The sequence below is a fragment of the Carettochelys insculpta genome, chromosome 3, assembly GCF_033958435.1.
Source record: "Carettochelys insculpta isolate YL-2023 chromosome 3, ASM3395843v1, whole genome shotgun sequence".
NCBI classification, from domain to species: Eukaryota; Metazoa; Chordata; order Testudines; family Carettochelyidae; genus Carettochelys; species Carettochelys insculpta.
In genome coordinates, this window is record NC_134139.1 from 97215679 (window position 1) to 97238718 (window position 23040).

General features: G+C 42.2%; 1 protein-coding gene across 2 annotated transcripts in view; it reads right to left on the reverse strand.

The window, feature by feature from the left end:
• Positions 1 to 23040, reverse strand: part of STXBP5 (syntaxin binding protein 5) — a 183964-nt gene that overhangs the window by 130479 nt on the left and 30445 nt on the right. For both annotated transcript variants that reach the window (XM_074990423.1, XM_074990422.1), the window contains exons 3-4: positions 16650 to 16731; positions 12601 to 12701 (exon numbers count right to left, since the gene is read on the reverse strand). In XM_074990423.1, the coding sequence (XP_074846524.1) occupies positions 12601 to 12701; positions 16650 to 16731 (183 nt within the window). The remainder of the gene's footprint in view (positions 1 to 12600; positions 12702 to 16649; positions 16732 to 23040) is intronic.

Genomic DNA, 23040 nt, shown 5'->3' on the forward strand with positions numbered 1-23040 from the left:
TGCTACATGTTGCCTTTTGTTCTATGTACTAGTGTTGAGACACCAGGTTAATAAATCAACTACCATAAATGAAATGCAATAAATTGTAACAAGTAATTTTGATTTTATCTTAAAGCGGTTAGATATCTATTCTTCCAGCTACAGAAGCCTTAAACCCTATTCCCTCAGCTCTTAAAAGTGATCTTCACCTTCAAATCCTTTTCCAACCCATCTTATCCAATAACCTATCCCTTCCATGTCTCATACTTCCACTGGACATATGATATGTTTTAAGTTTTGGCAATAACCAAACCCCTCTGCTTCACTGCACCAGCTCCCAGACCACCTGTGGGGAAGACAAAAAAAAACACATGCAACTTCAGCAAATTTGGTGCTCAGAGTAAATTTCCTTCTCAGCTGTCCAAGGAAAAGGGCAAATAGTGCCATGTCTATTAAGGTTGTCCAACACATCCTAGTAAAAAGATCTTATTTTCATTTGCCTTAACTAATTTTAACCTTTGGGCTTAAATTTTGCATGCCAAGAATATGCCTCAGGTGAAAATCATTTGAAAATTTCAGCCAAAACGTTTCAATGTTTCGAAGGAAAGAACCAAGGAACATTCTTTTACACGTTAAAAAAATTTTTTTAACACCTTTGGCACGCCTCTTTGGAGAAGGGACTTGAAACATTGCAGGGGAGTGTGTGTCAGGGTAGTTCCTGTAGTCACCCTCATATGTATCTACCCAGGTTTGACAAAAGTTATAAGGCTTTGAAAAATCGCAGTAGAGACTATCTTACCAGCTAAAAATCTCAGATTCCTCTTTCACAAAGCATGTTCTAGACTCTCAGCTCCTAAGGTTGACCAGATTGCATATGTGCATCCCCAGACAGCAACTGAGCATATTCACTCCAGCCCACGGCCACAGAGCTGAAGTCGCTCCAGGCCAGGATGTCAAGATACCTGTCTCTCCTGTGTTCTCAGTGACCCACCATTGCAACCAGTGGTGTGGAGGTAAAAGCCATTTGACTCACATGCACAAAGGACAACTGGATATCGAGGTAGATTGGGACAAGGAGAGTGATGTGACTGCCAGGAATGGAGGGTGAGTGTACGAACTGGAAAAGGAGATTGGGACAACATGACAAGGAACCTGGCAAACAAGCAAGATTGGGACTGGCTGAGCAAGGAGACTGGGAGCTAGCTAGCTGAAGCTGTGCTGGATAACAGACTGGATGAGGAGCTAGGAAAGATGGGAGAATGGGACTGACTATAAGAGGAAAAAGACGGGCTGTGGGGAAGAGAAAGTGAGGGAGAGATTGCAATTCTGACAGTGAACCTGGAAAAGGAGACTCAGGCTACATCTACACCACAACATAAATTCAATTAATAAAATAGATTTTTACCTTGTTCTTATGAATTTGAATTTTAAGTGCCCACAAACGTTCTTGAATTCAACCCATCATTTTTCTGTGTTGAGTTTCTGCATCCCAATTGTCCTATGCAAATTCAAGAGCATGAGCAGTGCATTGTGGGGACCTATCCCACAGTGCCTTAGCCTCAGTTACTTTGGGTGTTTCATGTTAGAATCCCAGAATGCAAAGCACTGTCCCAAAATTCAGAGCACCCAGGAAAAGAATTCAGACCTCCCCCAAACCCACCCAGGTACCCTGTGCTGCACATCCTCTGCATAGCTGCTGGCAGTTGTGCTATCAACCTGGAAACCCCTGCCTGGTTCCGTCAGCTGTGCATCTGGACATTTATATTTGCAGACCAGGGAGCTACAGAACTGAAATTCAACCTCTAATTCAATCAAAAATTTGCGGACATCCTGTGACCTTCTTCTGCCCACATGGATGGAGAGCAGAAGAGAAGGAAGCAGCCATACATGGAGGGTCATAGCTTAATGGGATACATATGGAACACTTCTGGAGGCTAATAAGTTCAAATTAAAGATACGGCACTTCCACACTAGCCTTTATTCGAAATTTTAAATTCCCACTATACCTATCTGGTAATATCGACATCTTGTTATCAGTATTAGGGCTTGCTAATTTGAGCTAATGGTATTTACAGTGAAGACTGAGATGTTTTAATACTGAGCTAACTCCTTTAAATTTGATTTTATCTCGTAGCGTAGACAGCTTCAGAATGGCAGGGAAACTGGGATGAAAAGTGAAAGCTGGGACTGGATAGAGATGGAGAAAGACTGGGCAAGTGAAGCTGAACAAAAAGGTCTGGGATATGAACAGATTGGAAAGGACGGAGCACAAGTATCAGGCTCTGAGGAAACAGATTAGACAACGTGTCCATTTGAGTGCACACACTTTCAGAGTCCAAAATGAATTCCATGATTTTCTGGAGTTACCATTCCTTTGTAGCCAAAAAAATTCTCAAACACTACAGCAAAGTGTTCAGCCCTGTCCATTCCCACTCTAATATGGGTCTACACACAGGCTGACACCCATCTATGGCTATCGATTACTCTAACAATTCTAAAACATCCAGCCTTGCAGTGGAACCATGAAGGAATCAATATAATTCCACAACTGTTTGCTTTAAAAAAGCACACAAAAATATATCGAAAGAATATTATGATTGCAAAGTCACAGTACTCAGAAGCTAAGACATGCCATATGTCTACATATGTAAACATTTTTAAAGATACCAACGCTTTGTCCTTAATAACTTTTACAGTTTTCAATAAAACATAGCTGTCAGCAATATCTTGCACTTTAGTGGGGGCTTTTTTTTTTTTTTGGACTCAAAGATGCATATCACCCAGTCAGGTGAACTTACAGTCTGTACATTTCTAGAGGCCTTTACAACACTAATCAACAAATATCCTTGAGAGAAATTTCTCAGTCACCTTAGATGGTAAAGTAAAAACTTTGTCCTCCCTCATTTTCAGTGGGTTTAAGAACTGGCATTATTGTATAATATGCCCTGTAAAATACTTATAAGGCTTGTATTCAGCCTGTTTTAATTTGAGCTGTTAAGCCAAGAGAAAGATTACCACCCTACTTCCACTGCAGTATTTCCCCCTATGGAAAAACAGACGTTCTATGTACTATAGACCAAAGGCAGTCAATACTGGTAGGCTTCTGAGATGCAGGGACCATAAGTAGTATAGGAATAATATGGTTACTTTACTTACAAGTAAAGTTTAGTCATGTTTTTAGTAACAGGTATGTTGAGTAAAAGTCATGGACAGGCCACAGGCAATAAACAAACAGTCATGACCAATGTTCGCTCTATTCTTTTCCATCCATGTGTGGATTTTTTCTGTCCACGTGCTGAATACATTTTTGTGCGCACAGAGACATGTGCAAACAAAAATGTAGCTGCAGTCATCCTGGTAATCAGCTGGGTGGCATATGATTCTCTCCTCAGCGGCCACAGAAGTGCACAGCTTACAGGGAATACTAAAAAAAACTATGACTAAATCTTGGTGGATGAAGAGTATGAGGGGGAATGCCTGTTGCTGTGGGGAGGGGGGTGTTTCAGGTGGCGGCTCTGATGCTCGGCAGTGGGGAGGGGAGAATCATTGGAGAAGCACTGTTGGGATGGGCACTGCAGGCTGCTCAGTCCACCTAACTGGCTACCACCGCCGCCCCCCCCCCCCATCAAATTAGAGTAGGTACAGCTGAACAGGCAGCTGGCTGCACATTGTGGCTGTCCCTGGGGTCACCTGAGCAATGCCCCAAGGTCAGATGCTTGGGTGGTCTGCCACAATGGATGCTGCAGAAGCCACAGAGGTCATGGAAAGCCATGGAATCTGTGACTTTCGCAACCTCTGACAGACACAGAGCCCTTCCTATTAAGTTTGAAATATTCCATGCCCCAGAATGTAAGTATAAAATCTTCACTTGGCAGACTGAAGTTGCATACTGTCTGAACTCGAGAATGAAGTTGGGTTGCATGTAGTAGCATTTCACTGACTCCGTTCTATTATTTCATTTCTGTTACCATGTGTTATTTTCATTGAAGTCAATACAGCTAGACAAACATGAAACTCTTTTCCCATAATGCTTACATAAAAACGATAAGGCAGATAATGCGCTGAGACCACTGTATCATCTGATTAATACTATCTAATTGAACTTGTACTCCCTATCTTTTGTCTTGCACAATATTTAGATTGTAAACCCCTTGAGAGAGACACTTTTCCTGTGGTCTGTACAGTGCCTAGCACAAAGGGATCCTGTTATATGACAAAGGACCCTACGCACCACAATAATAAAAATTAATAATTTTCATCATCAGAATCCAGTGACATAAGAACACCTTCATTTTCACACCTACAGTCCCATGTCATTTACTGCAGACTCCTGTTTCATTAACCATCCTTTCCAACAGGAGGGGGAGGTTTCTGTAGAAGTTAAAATGTGATCAGGAAGTTCCATAAAATTATCATAGTGCATACAGACACAAAGTGGGTTAAAGTAAGACTGATCTGTGGTGGGGGTGGGTGAATTCTGGCATTTCCCAGAGTATGAATTTTTATTTTGCAACTTTAAAAGATTTTTGTAATTTTTATATCTTAATAAATATGATCCTATATAGGTTAGAGTTCACATATAAAATACCCAGACACTGAACGCTATTACTCAAAGTGTACTCATTATTATTACTCAAAAGCTACGTCTACACTAGAGTTTTGTGGACAAAACCAGGGTTTTATAGCCAAAACTCATGCAGTGTCTACACACAAAACACATTTTGCTGACAAAAAAGCTGTTAACAAAAAAGTTGTGTACACGTTCTGGGAGGGTGGGGGGGGGAGCTTTTGTTGACAGAGCAAATCAAAAGATGTGTACATGCAATCTGTCAACAGAAGATTTGTGGGAACATCTCTTCTGACAGTAACTTCTATAGACAGACAAGACCAGACTCCAAAGAGAAATTTCTGAGCTACAATTCATCTGCAAATTCAACGCCCTCAGCTCAGGCTTAAACAAAGACTGTGAATGGCTGGCTAAATACACAAGCAGCTTCCCCTCCCTTGGTGTTCACACCTCCAGATCAACTGCTGGTAGTAAGCCTCACCCTTGCTGACTGAGCTAACCTTGTTATCCCCACCCTTGCTCTGGCTTATTTATACCTGGCCCTGCAGATTTCCCAGACCAGCATCTGATGAAGTAAGTCTGTGCTCACAAAAGCTCATGCTCAAAACTTTTCTGTTAGTCTATAAGGTGCCACAAGACCCTTCGTTGCACTTACAGTGTAGATGTAGCCAAAGTGCATTTTTAAAATCCTATAACCATAAAATGCAATCAATAATCTCCTCATGTAATCATAATATGTCCATACAACCGTAACAATTTTAAAAGACCAAAAATCCAAAAAACTGGAAAAAATTCCATGCAGAATATAAATTCACTGTACTAATCACACTATAACCATATAAAAATCAATTAGTTTCAGTTTTGTGTTGAATCCAGTAAACGAACTATTATATATTCAAGATTGTTTATTTCTTGACCACATTAAAAAAAAGTGTTTTTAATTGCAATGAATGTCAAATATTGGTACCACAGTGGCAAGGGTTCAAACCTATTTATTATTTCCAAGAGAAAAGTACACTAAGGAAAAATATTTCAATTACAGTAGCATCACACAAAAATAAAAAGTATTAAACCTCTGTACATTTTCCCCCAGTGAACAATAAAATCCTTAAGGGTCCATATCAAAGAGCAATAATAATAATAATGGGGGACTACTAGTGGCGCAACAGAAGCTAAAAAAACAGAAGCCAGTTATCCAAGAGAAAGAGTAGGATTCCAAGACACTTTATACTGAGCATTTGTATCATTAAGATCCTAAATCTGCCCACCCTCACTAAGAGTGGACACACTATCCCTGGACACCTGTGCAAACTGCACACTTAGCAATTTGGTCATGAAGTGCTGCGTCGGATTATTGTTCACTTATAACCCATCATTTTTCATTCAGGAGTAGACAGCATTCCTTTAGTGAAATTACTGGATCTCTGTATAGCATGAAAAGCAGTTTAGGATTCCACAGAAAGGCTGTAAGTCAAAGGCCATCACCATAAACACCTCTGTTCACAAGTAATATTGTAAATTAAAATCTAAACAAAGAATAAGGTTTCCACTGTCAAAGAATCTAAAAAATCCAAACCTTTGAACGCTGTTAAAAGGGAGACTACCTTTTGTTAACTCTAGAATAAGTACAAGTAACTTTTAACAGAAGACTACACAATAATTTATAGAGTAATACTTCAAACATTTGGTAGAGAGTTTATTTCTTTCTATTGATTTCCTCAGATGGCCTTTAAACATCTGTTTAAGACAAAACTCTTACTACTGCAGATTCTAAAACAACTTGGCTGGAAATCTGAGTCTTGTATTTTATTTAAAAAAAAAAAAAAAACTTGTGAGAGTGAAATAAGGTAACTTACCACAGTGGAAAATGTCACAAAGTTCCAGAATGCACAGGAGCTAGTAGACAGTCTGGAAATACGCTGTTGTTACCTACTACCTCATAAAATATACATGCTGGCAGAAGTATGTTTTATACCTCCATGGGTTAGATCCACTGAATTTCAGCAGTGGTAGCATCACAGCATGCTGGGATGTCACAGCTGCATGCTAGTTAGTGACCCAAATTCTTTAAAGATGTAAAATTCATCTCCAAACAGCACAATGTCTCAATGCTATCAAAGAAACTAAAACTGGAAAAAACTTGGCAAGTGATAATGATTTATATCTTTACAGGAAGACCAAATGCATTAACATTTGCACCCTGTAAAAAGTGAGTATATGAGAACATACATGGACCCTGGCATTTATCTAGCCTATTACAAACTCCTAAGAAGCCTATCAAAAAACACTGAATGCAAATGTTCAGTTTCCATCTTTCTTCCAAACCTGGAGCATTTTAAACAAAACTGTTCACCTCTACAAATATAAACTGATTAATTTCCAGATAATACAGTAAATTGAATAAACATTTTTAAAAAAGATAAATTTTTTCCTTAGCAAGAAATTCAACATCCTTCAGTCGATTGCACATTTGTGTGGAAACTGGATTTTGCAAAAGGAAGTTGAAACTATTAGCCTCAGAAAAGAGCTGAAAAAACTTTAGCTGAACACAAAGTCTGCCCACAGTAAGTGGACAGTTTTTTGACATTTAGCTCTCTCTACTGGCATTTTATTTCCTTTCACAAAATCCAGTTTCCGCACAAGAGGATTAATTACGATATTTACAGACATGCTCCACGGATTTTCCTGTGCTAGTTTTGTACATGTGTCTGGGTAAAATGTCAAGCTTATGTACATAGACATACCAAAACACAAATTACAACAGGGAAGCTGAATGAAAAGGACAATTTCATTATGGAAGTCTCAAAGAAGTGCCACTGACATTTTCACTAGTTTATTAAAAATCTTTATTTATGCATATTATGGAAATCTTAAGTACCAAACAAGTAAGATTGTCATTATTGAAAACATTTTTATTAAAAAAGGAATCCATATAAACCAACCTTTAATTTCCCTATGGTACATCACTTGCTTGTCAAACCAATCAAAACTTTTACTCATCAGGATATTCCCTTGCTTTGCTGAAGGACAGAATGACAATTCTCTAATCAATGGAGAACACTAATCTATGGGACTGCTTTTCATTCAGAAAAACTACATGCATTTTTAAAAAGCAAACTGCAGAGAGTAATTTAAGCCATGTAATTACTTGTTATAGCATACATTTAGGTCACTGTCAATTTGCATGTAAAATTATTCAAAACCAAACATTAAACAATATAAAGCTGTCTTTTAGACATTGACTTGTACAGTAAGCTGAACTATGTGAACAAAACAATTCAGCTATCTCTACACTAAGACAAAACTGAAATGGCTGTGCTAACGCAGATTCTGAAATCCCCTTACTCCTCTCAGCTGAGGGGAATAAGGGGATTTCGAAAAGAACCCCCGTGGAGCCGTGTCAAGCTGCGCACATTCAAAAGCAGCGCTTCTGAAGGGCCGCAGCTGGAAGCGTCCTAATGCTAATGAGCCGCTGAATATTCAATTCAGTGCCTCATTAGTATTCTTTGATATGGCCATTAGCATGGCCATTTCAAAGTTTTGTCTTAGTGTAGACACAGCCTTCATGTTAATCTACAGTATGAAAATATAGTAGTGTCAATTTTTCATATCAGGTGAAATTTTTTATTCCTCATTTGCCAGGCCAGCCAAGTAAAATTTTTCCATTTACCATAACTTGTGTTCTAATAACAGGAACAGTATTTGCGTATGTAAAGTGAAAAAAGAGACCAAGTAAATTCAAGTTAACGAGAAAAGAAATAGTTATTGGATAGGAGTAACTGGGTTATTCCCAAATTCATTGCAGAAAAAAGATTTACACCCCAAACATAATAAAAAGGTTTTTATATGCCGATGTAGAAAAATACAATTTTACATGTATTTTAAAAATTATGGCAGTCTAAGAAGCTGCATGTAATATAGAAGTCTTACTTCCACCAACACCATTAAAATTAGTGAGCATCTTTGTGTATAAGGTACAAATACCAAACATTTTTACTGCCTACATGTTTTAAAGCGTGTGTGCACACACGTGCATATTAATCACAAATGAATCTGTACATATACATACGTAGAAAGAAAGTACGGCATAGTTAAATTTCAATGAATAACATGAGACACTTCTATTAATCAGAAGTGGTAAAGTATCACACAGGAATCCTTTGCTGCAATGGGAAAAGACTCAAGTCTCCATCAATCTTTTATTTAGAATATGAGGCAACTACAGTTTTAAGAAAAGGGTGAATTCATCTCAGTGAAAATTTTGCTTAATAACAGGGAAGAATTTAGAATCCAAATTTAAGTATAACAAGTTCTTCAGAATTAACTAGATGGCAGAGAGCTAGACAGCATTTTTGTTTTGTTTTGTTTTGTTTTTTTAATACAGCGGTTGAAGATATTGGCTCAGTTCAATCTATAGGTACATCAATTTATTTCTATAGCTTCTTGCCAGTTATTGTGCTGGTATTTCATAATGTTCTATCAAATTATGAAACGAAATATTCCTATTCTTGATACTGCAAGAATTCTGCTTAGTCTGAGATATGTTTGAAGCAGAAAAACTTTTACAAAAAAGTTGAGTATGTTTTCCTTTGATGAAGTAGAAAGGAATATGTGCCTTAGAAACAGAATTTTTGACGTTTATGATATATGTGCATAGTTCTCTACGCTAGGTTTTGCGATCAGTGTAATAGACAACTATACTAAAGGACATCCTGACGAAGCAGCTGTGCATGATCAGTGTCAAGAGAAAAATCTAAGGGAGTGGAGCTTGAATGCAAAAGGAACTATGAAGGTGATTTATTGCTTTCTACAGTTTGATACTTCAAAAGGACATTAAGATTGGCAAATTCATCAGATTGGACTAAATTTATGTTACAGAAAACTGGACTATAAGAGTAATAGTAGATTTATGGTTTTACTTGCTGTGAACTCTTCACAATATTTGATAGGAAACCTGATTCAAGAGCATTAAGAGAATTTTTATTTCTCTGCACTAGTACAGTTCCTGGGAGATACGTTACACTCCTATCAATTAAAATACTAAATGTTTAGAAAACTAAACATAGTTCCTATACTCTCAAATTTGCTACAAAAAAAGTATTAATTTACAGACACTTCAGTGAGAGGCTCAGAATCTGACAATCCGAATATAAACTTGGGTGGTTAGTCATCCCGGATTGAAAATCCTGATCATAGTCTATTATTTCATATAGATTATAAAGTAAAAATCCTGATTATTTGTGACTTTTGAGACCTTTAATCTTAGCAGGGGATAACAAGAAAGAAACAAAAAAATTAAAACACAAACCAGCACCAAAAACCCTCCTTATCTAAAAAACACAAGTCATTATGACAGAGGTATGTTGCATATAGGTCAGAATTAAATCTGTGTTGATGTAAAAGCACCACTTGCAGAACTGAACTGAGCAATGAAAAAAAGAATATACTTTAAAAGAAGGGAGATGTGAAAATCAGACGAACTGTAAATTTCCTCATCCAAGCAGAAAAGAATTTCAAAATTAGTATTTAGTAAACAAAAGTCAAATTGTCTCACCTCCCACAAGTATAACACTGGTATAGAATATCTGAAACTTGTACCACACGGGCCAAATTGGCCTTCACATCCTGGATGGAGCAAAGTAAGTTACATTACCACTTAGGCTATCTAAAACTGCCTATAACCATTAAGTTTTCCAACTTTCTTCTAACTCCAGTCCCAGCATGGTCACCAGACAAATGGGTAAATGACTACAGAGGGCAAGTAGATTGCCCAAGCCTGCAAAATCTGTGGAAGAGAACAGGATTCAAACCGAAGAGCCCTGATCCAGCAACACTGCCTCCACTGAAATATGGGGAAGGGAAAGGACTGCAAGACTAAATTAAACCCTTTGCCCTTGCAGATTCAACTGTCATTCACAATGAACACTACACCAATAGTATTTTACACTTGAACTATTGGTGTCAGTTATATGCAAATAATCTTAATCCAGGTAAAGTATCAATAAAATCTTGAGATTATTATTAGGTTGTCATAGGTTACTCTAGTGAGAAAAGTCAGCCAACTCTGCTTACAGGCAATTTCTCTTCATCTTACTTATACTACAAAAACAGAAATTAACTAATCCAAGCAAACGCATTGTAAATTATTTCAAAATAATTACAAAAACGACATATTTCATGTAATCCTAGAGTACTTTAGACTCCAAACATGGGGATTCAGAATTATTGCTTTCAATATATCTATAATTCCCAGTAGTAATCATAATAAAATGCTCCCTCACCCTTCTGTACCCTAACAGAGCAGAAGTATGTGCTTTGTTTTGTTTTATAAGTGATATGGTCAAATTTAATCCACAATACCAAATACAAATGTAGTGCTGGATGCATTCGTTAATGTTCAAGAGAGTATTCTGAATACTTCATATTTCATGAGGCCATTTTTTGCATGTCTATTATGTCAAATTTGCAGATCATGACATTAATTCAATTATGCAAATAACAGAATTTCAATAGTGACACAAACAATTGTTCACTGCCAGACAACAAGCAGAATTTGTCTTTGCAGTTCTTGCTAAGTAACTTGTGTTTGGTTATTTACTTTGTTTTTATTCTGCTTAAATTTACAAGACTGAAAAGTGTCTTTCAGCTGTGGAAGAGCCACACGTTTATTAGAGATCTCACACTTATGCTGATGTTATTATAAGCAACATCCACAAACCATAAAAGCATACTTAATTTCCCCACCTTTCTCCCAGTGTCTAGCATTTGTAGAATCTTAATCTGTTTAGATACAGATACTTATTTTCATTATAATTCTTACTAAATAATAAAGTTGGAGTGTAAAGGGGCAGTTAAAGCTATCAAATGTCATATCTCATTATGAACTGTTCATTTTTGGGGTAAAATATGAGACGATGAATCAATGTTAAGTACTACAAACAAGACTATTCAATCCCAGTCAGTATAGTGACATCCATTTCAGGTGAACCCTACTGCTTTTCATGCCGATGGTTAACACTCTCCTAAAGTAGATTAGGAACAAAAATATTAGTTTAATGCAAAATCCGCTCACAGCTCAAGGCAAAATTAAAAGAATTACTACAGAAAGTCTACCCCATCCACTCATGCACCCATTAATACTTATCACTTAAAATTAGGAGTAGTACTTTAATTAATTAATGACATTCTAATCTTCCCATTATGATACAAGTTTTCAATTTTTTTTTTTTTTTTTTTACTCTTTTTAATTTCAAGAGCTGTTTATCATCCCCATCTACTTTTCTCCAAAACACATTTTGGATTTTTTAAATTAACAAAAACCTGAAACCCCCCTGTGAAAGCCAACTCAATGTCTCACATAGAATAATGATTTAAATGATCTAAAGAGATTAACAACACTAGAAATATTTTTAATACCAGTGTTACTCTGTTCACACCTCCAGATCTACTGATTACAATACAACTCAGCCTTCCTGACTGAGCTAACCTCGTTATCCCCAGCCTTGCTCTGGCCTATTTATACCTGGCCTTGCAGATTTCCAGGACCAGCATCTGAAGAAGTGAGTTAACTCGCGACAGCTCATGCTCTAAACTTTTCTGTCAGTCTATAAGGTGCCACAGGACCCTTCGTTAGTGTTACTCTGATGCACTGGACATGAAAATATGACAGACAATGAAGGGTTAAATTCAAAGCGCACTGACTTCTATTTAATCAGCTGTGCTTTGGATCAGGCTGTAAGGAATTCTGATCATGCTGACTGTCTTTAGCACATACTCTTGTCTGACAACTGAGTTGTAACTAACTGTACAGAAAATAAAGGTGTTTAAATGCCTTAGTGTTTCTATGTGATTCAACTAGTTTAAGTCCCTAATCATCCTGTAACTCAATCCCATGTAATTGGTTGCATGCTAGAACCTTAACCTGTGGCAGCGTAGGTGAGATTTCTTGAGAATTTTCTGTTCAATCACTTCTTTAAGACATATTACATACCTCCACACACAGATTCTATATACTTTTAAGACTGTACATATGCAAATGATGACTCAGTTCTTACCTTTCTCTGTTGAATTTTAGTGAATGAAGTATAGCAGGCCTCTTTTGACGCAAATTCCAAAGGTGTAATGTGTCGTCAGCCAAGGCACTCACAAGAGCTCCCTTAAGAAAAAGGATCATTCAGATGTTCATCTACATTTAAAGTTTATAGCATCTTTCACTCAATAATTAGTTTCCACTGACATTTGCCATCATCACCATGAAGAAAGACCATGATACAAACTGAAAAATGTTATAGCAAATGCGTACGTACTACTTAAAAAGGAGCAGCTTCAACTTTAAAAAAAATAATCGGGGGGTACATATAAGAAGAACATTTATTCATTCAGATGGTACACATTTTAAGCTACTGAATCGCATTCAATATAACATGTAAATGTCTATTTCACCACAGAAAAAAAATACAAGTATATTTCTGTAATAATTCAAATATTTTGTAGAAAGTCAGGGAAATATTCCTGATGGGAGTATTTAGAAAAAATAGTTACCACTTTCTTTTTCTAATTGTTTACTGATATCCCATATAACGGTTAGTGATTTTGGATCAGACTGTAAGGAATTTTGATCTTGCTGACTATCTTTAGCACACACTTGCTGTCTTAAGAAAACATTAACTTGTTTCACAAGATACAAGGAATACCATGTAACATTTTATGAATGTTCTTGAAATTATCACAAAATTTATAATTTAATATATGAATATGTTTACATCTATTAATTCTTACACAAATTACACTTTAGTGTACTATATTTAAAAGCTTATAGGAAAACATACAGGTTGAACCCCTCTAGTTGGACACACACTGCCCCAGCATGATTATAGTGAGTGACATGGCCATGCCCATAAGTGGACAAAAACAACAAGAAGTCCTGTGGCACCTTATACACTAACAGATATATAAGGTGCCACCAGACTTCTTGTTGTTTTTGAAGACAGACTAACACTGCTACCTCTCTGATAAGTGGACAAGTTTCCCATGGTCCCAAAAAGTTTGTTTACAGACCAAAGTCCTGGCTCTCAATGTTCTGTGTGGTTATTTAGCTCTAAATTTACCCAAAACTGTCTTCTAAGAGCCTAGTAAGCAGCAGAAGTGTTCGGTATTTTGTGTAAGTGTTGGTTAATGCTATCAGACAATACTGATTTCCCATGGTTCAGCATATTTTCTGGTTCACCAGTCAGGTCACAAGAATGATGCAGTAGAGAGTTTCAACCTTGCAGCTTTATTTTTCCAGCTTGTTTACTGTGTGTATGAAAGCCTTTTTGTTAGTTACCACGGTTTAGCTAAGCAACAAAAGAGTTGAGGGGGAAAAAAATCATTACGATTCAGAATTGCAAAACCACAAAATTAGGCCAGGTATTTCTGGAGCAGATATAAACTTACCACTTTTAAACAACCTATCTTTTATATGAATGGTGTCCTTTAAATTCCATTTGTAGCTACTCAATCCACAATTAACAAGCAGTCCTCCAGCACCTTAAACACTAGGGCATTTATTAGGTCATGACCTTTTATGGGTAAGACACACTTCCTCAGATGAATAGTAACGAAGAGGAAGCTGTGCTAGTCTATACACTATCAAAACAAAAAGCAGTCAAGTAGCACTTTAAAGACTAGCAAAATGGTTTATTAGGTGAGCTTTCGTGGGACAGACCCACTTCTTCAGACCATAGCCAGACCAGAACAGACTCAATATTTGAGGCACAGAGAACCAGAACCAGTAAGCCAGGAGGACAAATCAGAAAAAGATAATCAAGGTGAGCAAATCAGAAAGTGGAGGCGTGGGGGGGAAGGTCAAGAATTAGATTGAGCCAAGTATGCAGACAAGCCCCTATAGTGACTCAGAAATCGTGATGGGAACTTTTTGAGTCACTATAGGGGCTTGTCTGCATACTTGGCTCAATCTAATTCTTGACCTTCCCCCCCACGCCTCCACTTTCTGATTTGCTCACCTTGATTATCTTTTTCTGATTTGTCCTCCTGGCTTACTGGTTCTGGTTCTCTGTGCCTCAAATATTGAGTCTGTTCTGGTCTGGCTATGGTCTGGAGAAGTGGGTCTGTCCCACGAAAGCTCACCTAATAAACCATTTTGCTAGTCTTTAAAGTGCTACTTGACAGCTTTTTGTTTCCTCAGATGACTGTCTCATCAGATGACTATCATCTGAGGAAGTGGGTCTTATCCACAAGAGCTCATGACCTAATAAACGTCTTAGTGTTTAAGGTGCTACAGGACTGCTATTTATTTGTGAAACTAAGGACTAACACTGCTATCCCTATGAATCAATTCACAATGTTCGTCCATAAAGGTGAGACTAAACAGCTTCTGCAACGTTTAGAAAGAGAAAGTGAATTAGATACAGGTTGTATTTCTAAAACCCAGGATTCTCTGGTCTGGCACCATCTGTGGATCACAGATGTTCCTGCACCAGCGAACCCCAGACTGGACACTGTGGCAATGGGGACGCATAGCGAGTGAGAGAGCCCTTAGCATCAGCATAGCTGCATCCTGGCTGGAACTCACAGCGACAGCAGCCTCAACGGCAACGGGAGCCCCAGGAGCTGCGTAGCTGTCACTGGAGCCCTCAGCAGCAGGAGCAGTGGGGCTGTAACCAGGACTGGAGCCCTCTGTGGTGGCAGATGTGGAGCCATGTCCACGGATGCAGCCCTCAGCAACGGCAGTGGCAACCAGGGTCCATGGCCGCCAGCAGCAGCAGGGATGTAGCCCAGCCCACCAGCAGTGGGGTCAGCAGCAACGCATAGCCAGGGCAGAAATGGGCGGGGAACAGTAGCAGGTGACCTCCCCTGGTCAAGCAAATCTCCTCATTTGGGACTGGTCCCAAGCGTACCAGACCTGGAATGTCCAAACTGTAGTACAGTAAGGTCTCAGAGTACGTGAGCTTTCCATTCCACACACCCTTGCGTAAACCCAGATTTCGCGCAAGTTGGGGTCTGGCTTTTTCCCCAGCAGAACACATGTTCTGCAGCTGGGGAAGCGGCTGAAAGGTAAGTCTGAGGGGGCGGGGGGGGGGGGTGCAGTTGCAGAGGGTTAAGCCTGGCGGTGGGTTCAGGCTGTGGGAGGCAGGTTGGGGGGGGTGAGCTAAGCCTGGGGTGGGTTAGGGCTGCAGAGGGTTGGGGGGTGGAGTTAAGCGTGGGTGGTGAGCTGGGCTGCAGCAGGGGCGGGGAGTTGAGCCAGAACCAGAGCCAGGCCTGGGTGGTGACCTGGCTGGGGGGGTTGCACCGGAGCTGTACAGGGAGCGGGCAGGCAGCTTGTGAGCTGGCAGAAGGGTCGTGCCAGACCTGTGCGGGGCGGGTGGCTGGGCAGCATCTGAGACAGCAGGGGGGTGTCATACCGGAGTCGCGTAGGGTGGGCAGGTTGCAAGCTGGTTGGGGGTGGGGGTTTGCACTGGATCTGAGCAGGGCAGCCGGCTTGTGAGCTGGCATGGGGGGTTGCACTGGAGCCATGCGGGGCGGGCAGGCAGCTTGTGAGCCAGCGGGGGGGGGGGGGGGGGTGTCACACTGGTGCTGCATGGGCGGGGGAGGGCGGCTTGTGAGCTGGCAGGGGAGTTGCGCCGGAGCCCCTCGGGGGTGGCTTGAACCTTAGCCACTCACAGGTGGTTACAACTGGGACGGGGGGTGGGGTCAGGAGCAGATGCGTAACAGTGGGGTCACGCACTCTGAGTTTGTGTACTCTGAGACCTTACTGTATATCTTTTACTGCACCAGCATCTGTTAGTAAGAGACAAGCTTTCAGGCTTACCTACTCCAATATTTGACCACACTTTTTCTAAGAAATACTAAGAGCACTGTTATCTTGATGAACTGATAAAATACCCCAAAGTGAAAATTATTTTCGTGGTAATTTTTGAAGACGTTTTATTTCTTGGAACAGAGCAAGAAAAAAGTTATTTGTTGTCCTTAGGTATTATCACCGTTTGGTAAATATACAAAACAGTAACTGAATTCTTACTTTTATCTGGCTGCTTTAAAAACAGCCTTAAAAATAATATAATTTTTTTTTAATTACAGTAAAGGTTAAATCCTCTTTACTAACCTCATTAATCAGGAACTGGAGCTGGATTACTGCAGCTCCACTGTCATGTTGGCAGTAGCATTCAACTCCTGGCCTACCAAAGCTGACAATATTATTAAGGAATAACTATTGTATGCAACAAAAAAAAAATGAGTAAAATGAATAACATGAAAAGACTATATTTATGAACAAGTTACGAACAGCTTTACAATTTGGTTCTTCCATGACTAATCAATTTACCTAATTATAAAACATGCTTATAGAAATAAAAAAGGTTAGAATCACAACGCCATTTCAAAATGCAGATCAGACATTATTCCTTTTATTATTTTTCATGTTTGGAATATAAATTCAGAAACATTGTAATGATGCTCAAAAACTATTACTTAAATTTTTCCACAAGTTTGGTTGAGCAAGTCCGAGTAAGTGGCAAGGGAATGGCAGAGAAATAATTCCAAAGGACAATGAGGAATTATCCCAGTTGAGAAGTCACTGTGATCCTCTCTATACTCAGAGGAGACCAGAAAGGCTTTCATGTTGGTAGGACTGAATAAACCTGGGACAGAACAACAAAAAAGTAAAACTTACACTTATTTCTCAATGGGCTTGTCTACACTGCCACTTTCCCTCAAAGGAAGGATGGTTATCAGTGCAAACTGGAGTTCTTACTCTTCATGGAGTAAAGGGACTTCGAAGTTGCCCCGGCACTTCTAAGTACCGGCAGGTGAGCCACAGCTAGATGTGTGCCGGTACTTCGAAGTTGCCGCAGTAGGGAATTTGCTTAATGAAGTGCTGCTTATGCATGGCAGCACTTCATTAGTAAACTCCCAACACCCTAATTACCATCCTTCCTTTGAAGGAAGGTGGTAGTGTAGACAAGCCCAATGAATCCTTTATTCTCTCTGAGAAATAAGAGCTCCACTTTAGTGCCATGCAGAACATACTACTCACCAGTCAATTTTCATCTTTAGCCATTTCCACTAACACACATTACATTACAGAGCTGTGAGGAAATGGAAGAAAGCTTATGAAGCACCTGAAAGACAGGTGGGCTCATCAAACCACTCAGTGTTTAAATTAGTATTTAAAAGATTATTTGAGAGTCCACTCTAAAGGAAATGCTAGCATTGTTATGCTCTAGCATAATGGTCTGACCTTCCAACTTTGGTTTAGAGTTAGAGAAATGATCAAAGAGCTCTTCAGTGGACAGAACTTACGCCAAAATACTACAATACTATGATGCACATCATCACCTCAAATACTGTGTTCAGGCCCTGTCACTTATCTTTGAAGAAATACAGCAGAAAGGGAAAAAAACCAAACCTTGGCAACTGTCATGACTAGAAGAACGGAAAGATTTCCATGCAAGGTTAGATCAAAATATCAGATCTGTTCAACTTAGACAGGAGATAAATAAATTGGAAAGTTGTTAAGATACCCTTTTTTTTGGATTATATATAGAGAAGGAAAGCAATACAATCCTATATAATGCAAGAAAGAGAAGTTACTCACCGTAGTAACAATGGTTCTTCGAGATGTGTCCCCGTGGGTGCTCCACAATAGGTGTCGGGCTCGCCTCAGCGCCGCAGATCGGATCTTTCCAGCAGTTTCTGCCGGACCGCGCATGCGCCGGCGCGCGCCGCTCCCCTGCACGCTCCCGGCCACGTGCGCGATCCGGTGCCCGCCAGTTCCTTGACCAACCGCCTCGGATGCTCCTGAAAAACACCAAACAGAGATCCGAAGCGGGGAGAATGGGCGGGTGGTGGAGCACTCACGGGGACACATCTCAAAGAACCATCATTACTACGGTGAGTAACTTCTCTTTCTTCCTCGAGTGTCCCCGTGGGTGGTCCACGATAGGTGACTACCCAGCAGTAACCCAAGAAAGGAGGTGGGTAATCGGGTTACGTGCAGCTTGCCCCCGAAAGGACCGCTGTCGAGAGGCGGGTATCCTCTTGGAATACCAAGTGTAGGGCATAATGCTTGGCGAAGGTGTCATAGGATGACCAGGTCACTGCTCTGCAGATATCTTTTAGCGCGATGCCCTTGAAAAAGGCTGTTGATGCCGCCACCGCCCGAGTGGAATGAGCCCTAGGCAGGGCCAGTAAAGGAGTCTTTCGAAGTTCGTAGCACATCTTTATGCAGGACACAATGTGCTTCAAGATTCTCTGTGAAGAGAGACCCTCTCCTTTTGACCTGGGAGCGAGAGAGAGACTAAGAGTTTGTCTGTTTTCCGGAAGGACTCAGTTCTGTCTATGTAGAAGGCCAACGCCCTCCTCACGTCCAGGAGGTGCAGGCGTGCCTCCTTGCTGGAGCTATGGGACTTTGGGTAAAACGAGGGTAAAACTATAGGTTCGTTAAGATGGAATTCTGAAGAAACTTTCAGAACAAAGGCTGGGTGCAGCCATAAAGTTACCGCCTCCTTTGAGAATACTGTGCAGGGTGACGTTGCCCTAACTGCTGCGAGCTCACTCACCCTGCGAGCTGACGTGATTGCAAGAAGGAAGGCTGTCTTTATCGTAAGGAGACGGAGGGAAACCGTGGCTAAGGGTTCAAAGGGTGGTCCCGTTAGCGCGCTGAGCACCAGGTCCAAGCTCCACGATGGTGGAAGCGGTTTCCGAGGGGGGTACAGGTTTACCAGCCCCTCCAGGAACCTGGTAACAATAGGATGGGCAAACACCGTGGGCCCTTCCTCTTCATGCCGAAAAGCCGATATAGCGGCGAGATGGACCTTCAACAAGGAGAGGGAGAGCCCGCCTCTCTTGAGGTCCACTAAGTATTCTAGTATGACAGGTATAGGCACATCAAGGGGAGCTAACTGCTTGGTGGAACACCATGCAGTGAATTGAGTCCATTTCTGTTTGTAGGTCTTCCTGGTGGAGATCCTTCGGCTACTTTCCAGGACTTGTTGTACTCCCTCTGTACATGTACTTTCTAGGGAGCTGAGCCATGGATTAACCATGCTTATAGGCGCAGGCTTCAGGGGTGTGGATGCACTATGGACCCCTGGGCCTGCGTGAGCAGGTCCGGCGCTACCGGAAGGGGAAGCGGTGGACGATCCAACATGAGGAGAAGCAAGGGGAACCATTGCTGTCGATCCCATGTGGGGACCACTAGGATCATGCGGGCTCTCTCCCTCCTGGCTTTCGGCAGGACCTCGTGGATGAGCACTGTGGGGGGGAACGCGTAAAGCAGTGGGCCCTTCCACAAAATCGCGAACGTGTCCCCCAAGGACCCCCGCCCCAGTCCTGCCCTGGAGCAGTATTGGGGGCACTTCTTGTTGTGCTGAGTGGCAAACAGGTCTATCTGGGGAAACCCCCATGCATGAAAAATCGGTTGTAGCAGATCGGAGCGGATCTGCCACTCGTGTGTGAGTGTGAAGGGCCTGCTCAGCTGGTCTGCCTTCATGTTGTGAGCGCCTGGTAAGTACGAGGTTTTCAACGTTATATTGTTGGCGATGCACCAGTTCCACAGCCAGACTGCTTCCACACAAGGCACGGGATAGAGCTCCGCCTTGTCGATTTATATAAAACATGGTGGAGATATTGTCTGTATTGATCCCGACTACCTTGCCTCGTATGTGGTCTTGAAAGTGTTTGCAGGTGTTGAACACCGCTCTGAGCTCCACTATATTTATATGCAGTGATTGTTCCGTAGGGGACCGCAGTCCTTGCGTCACCTTTTCGCCAATATGTGCTCCCCACCCTATGTGGGAGGCGTCGGTGGTGAGAAAGAGAGAGATTTGTGGTTGGTGAAAGAGTACCCCGTTAGCATGTTTTTGGGGTTTACCCACCATTACAGGGATCTGCGCACCTCTGTCGTGGGCGACACCACCCTGCGGACGGTATGGGATGCCGGCTTGTAAACGCTCGCCAGCCAATGTTGTAGGTTGCGCATATGCAATCTGGCATTCTGTACCACGAACGTTGCCGCTGCCATGTGGCCGAGCAGCTGCAAGCATGTTAAAACCAGCACCGTAGGGCTGTACGTAATGACTTATACCAGGGAACCGATGGTGCGAAAGCGAGCGTTGGGTAGATAAACCCTTGCTGTGATAGAATTTATGCGTGCCCCTATGAACTCTATGTCCTGTGTGGGGTTGATCTTTGACTTCGCAAGGTTGATGACCAGGCCCAGTGAAGAAAACATGTTTGCTGTTACACGTATCATGCGTAGTACCTCCACCTTCGAGGCCCCTTTCTGTAGGCAGCTGTCCAGATATGAGAATATAAATACCCCCTGTCTGTGCAGGTAGGCTGATACCACTGCCAGGGTCTTGGTAAAGACTCTGGGGGCCAAGGAGAGGCCGAACGGCAGAACCTTGTATTGGAAATGCTCTTTGCCGACCATAAACCGGAGAAAACGTCTGTGAGCCGGGTGGATCGTTATATGAAAATACGCATCTTGTAAGTCTAGGGCTGCAAACCAATCTCCATCGTCCAGTGCTGTGAGTATAGAGGCGACTGTTATCATCCAAAAGCGTTGTTTGCGCAAGTACCGGTTGAGGCCTCGAAGATCTAAGATGGGCCTCCAGCCTCCTGTTTTCTTCTCTGTGAGGAACTATCGTGAATAAAACCCTTTCCCCTGGAGTCACTCCGGCACTCTTTCCACCGCCCCTATAAGCATCAGGTGGTCCACCTTGTGCTTGAGTTTTGCCTCGTGGGAGGCATCCCTTAGATAAGGCCTGGGCGGAGGTCTTGGCAGTGGGAGCGACTGAAAGGGGATCACGTAACCCATGGCTATGATCTCTAGTACCCACTTGTCTGTGGTGATCTTTTGCCATTGTGAGTGGAACGGTCGGAGGCGGTGATGGAACATTAATTGTGGATGACATTGCGCGATGCTAGTAATAGTGCAGCGCTCGACCTGTCCGTCAAACTTGTTGCCTTTGGGCCTGGCCTTGTTGGGAACGTCGCCTAGGAGTTCTATACTGTTGTTGCTGTTGATGCCGCCCTTGGTCGTAGCCCCGTTGGTACTGAGCATGCTGAGGTTGGTACGGGTATCGCCTTTGTTGAGGGTAATACTTTTTCCTTTCTGTATGGAGGGGTATAAATACCCAGGGTTCTGAGTGTGGCTCTTGAGTCTTTACTGGAATGAAGGACCGAATCAGTTGACTCTGCAAACAACTTCTGCATGTCGAAAGGGAGATCGACAATTTTTGCCTGCAGATCCCTCGGGATACACGATGTCTGGAGCCAGGATTCCCTGTGCATGATCACTGCCGTAGCCGTTGAGCGTGCCGCCATGTCCGCTAAGTCCAGGGCGATCTGGACTCCCGTCCTTGAAGCTGCATAGCCCTCTTGCACGATAGCCTTCAGCACCGGCTTCTTATCTTCTGGAAGTGAATCCACGAGAGAAGTAAGCCTGGAGTAATTGTCGAAATTGTGGTTCGCTAGATGTGCTGCATAATTAGCCACTCAGCAGCAGGGTGGAGGAGGAGTATATCTTTCTGCCAAATAGCTCAAGCTTCTTGGCATCTCTATCCATTCTCCCCGCTTTGTACTGGGAAGTCTTCGATCTCTGCTGAGACGATTCTACCACCAGAGAATTTGGTTGTGGGTGACTAAACAGGAACTCCATGCCCTTCGCTGGGACGAAGTATTTCTTATCCGCCCTCTTGTTTATAGGTGGAGTGGAAGCCGGGGTCTGCCATATGATAGTAGCAGACTCCATGATTGCTTCGTCGAGCGGGACAGCGATTTTGGACAAGGCCGGAGGCCTCAGGTTTTTGAGGAGCTTGTGGTGCTTCTCCTGCACCTGTGCTGTTTGGATGCCTTGCGTGAAAGCCACCCTTTTAAACAGCTCCTGAAACTGTTTGAGGTCGTCCGGGGGGCAACATCCCCGGGGGCCGTAGCCTCTTCAGGGGAGGACAAGGAGGAACCACTAGGGTAGACCTCCCTTGAACTCTCAGGGTCCTGCTGCCAGTGGTACACCCTCTCACTGGAGGCTTGCGAGGGAAAAATCTCGGGATTCCAAAATCAACTCCCCCTGAGACAACTGTGTTTCCGTCCCCGTCTGTGAGTGCCCGCGGGGGTACTGGGCGGTCGAGGGGGACCTGCCCCTGGGTGTATGCCTGTGGTGTCTATGCCCAGCGTGATAAGGACGACCGTGGCAGCACGGGCACGGTTCCTGGGATGGAGACCTGGACCACTCTCGAGGTGCATACCCCCGATGTCTGGGGGAGCGAGATCGTCTGGATGACTGAGACAATGGTGAAACTGGTTTGTGGTAGTACTCCAGAGGGTCAAATCCCAGAGAAGGCGAGGGTGGCCCGAGCCATGGTGACGCTGGTTGGAGGAACGGAGGAGGCGGCTCTGGGTAGGCTGGGGGAGACCCATGTCTCCTGGTTGGTGTACGCAGCATAAGGGGAGGACTTGTTGAGAGCAGCCCTGCAGCCCTGTCCAGAGAAGGG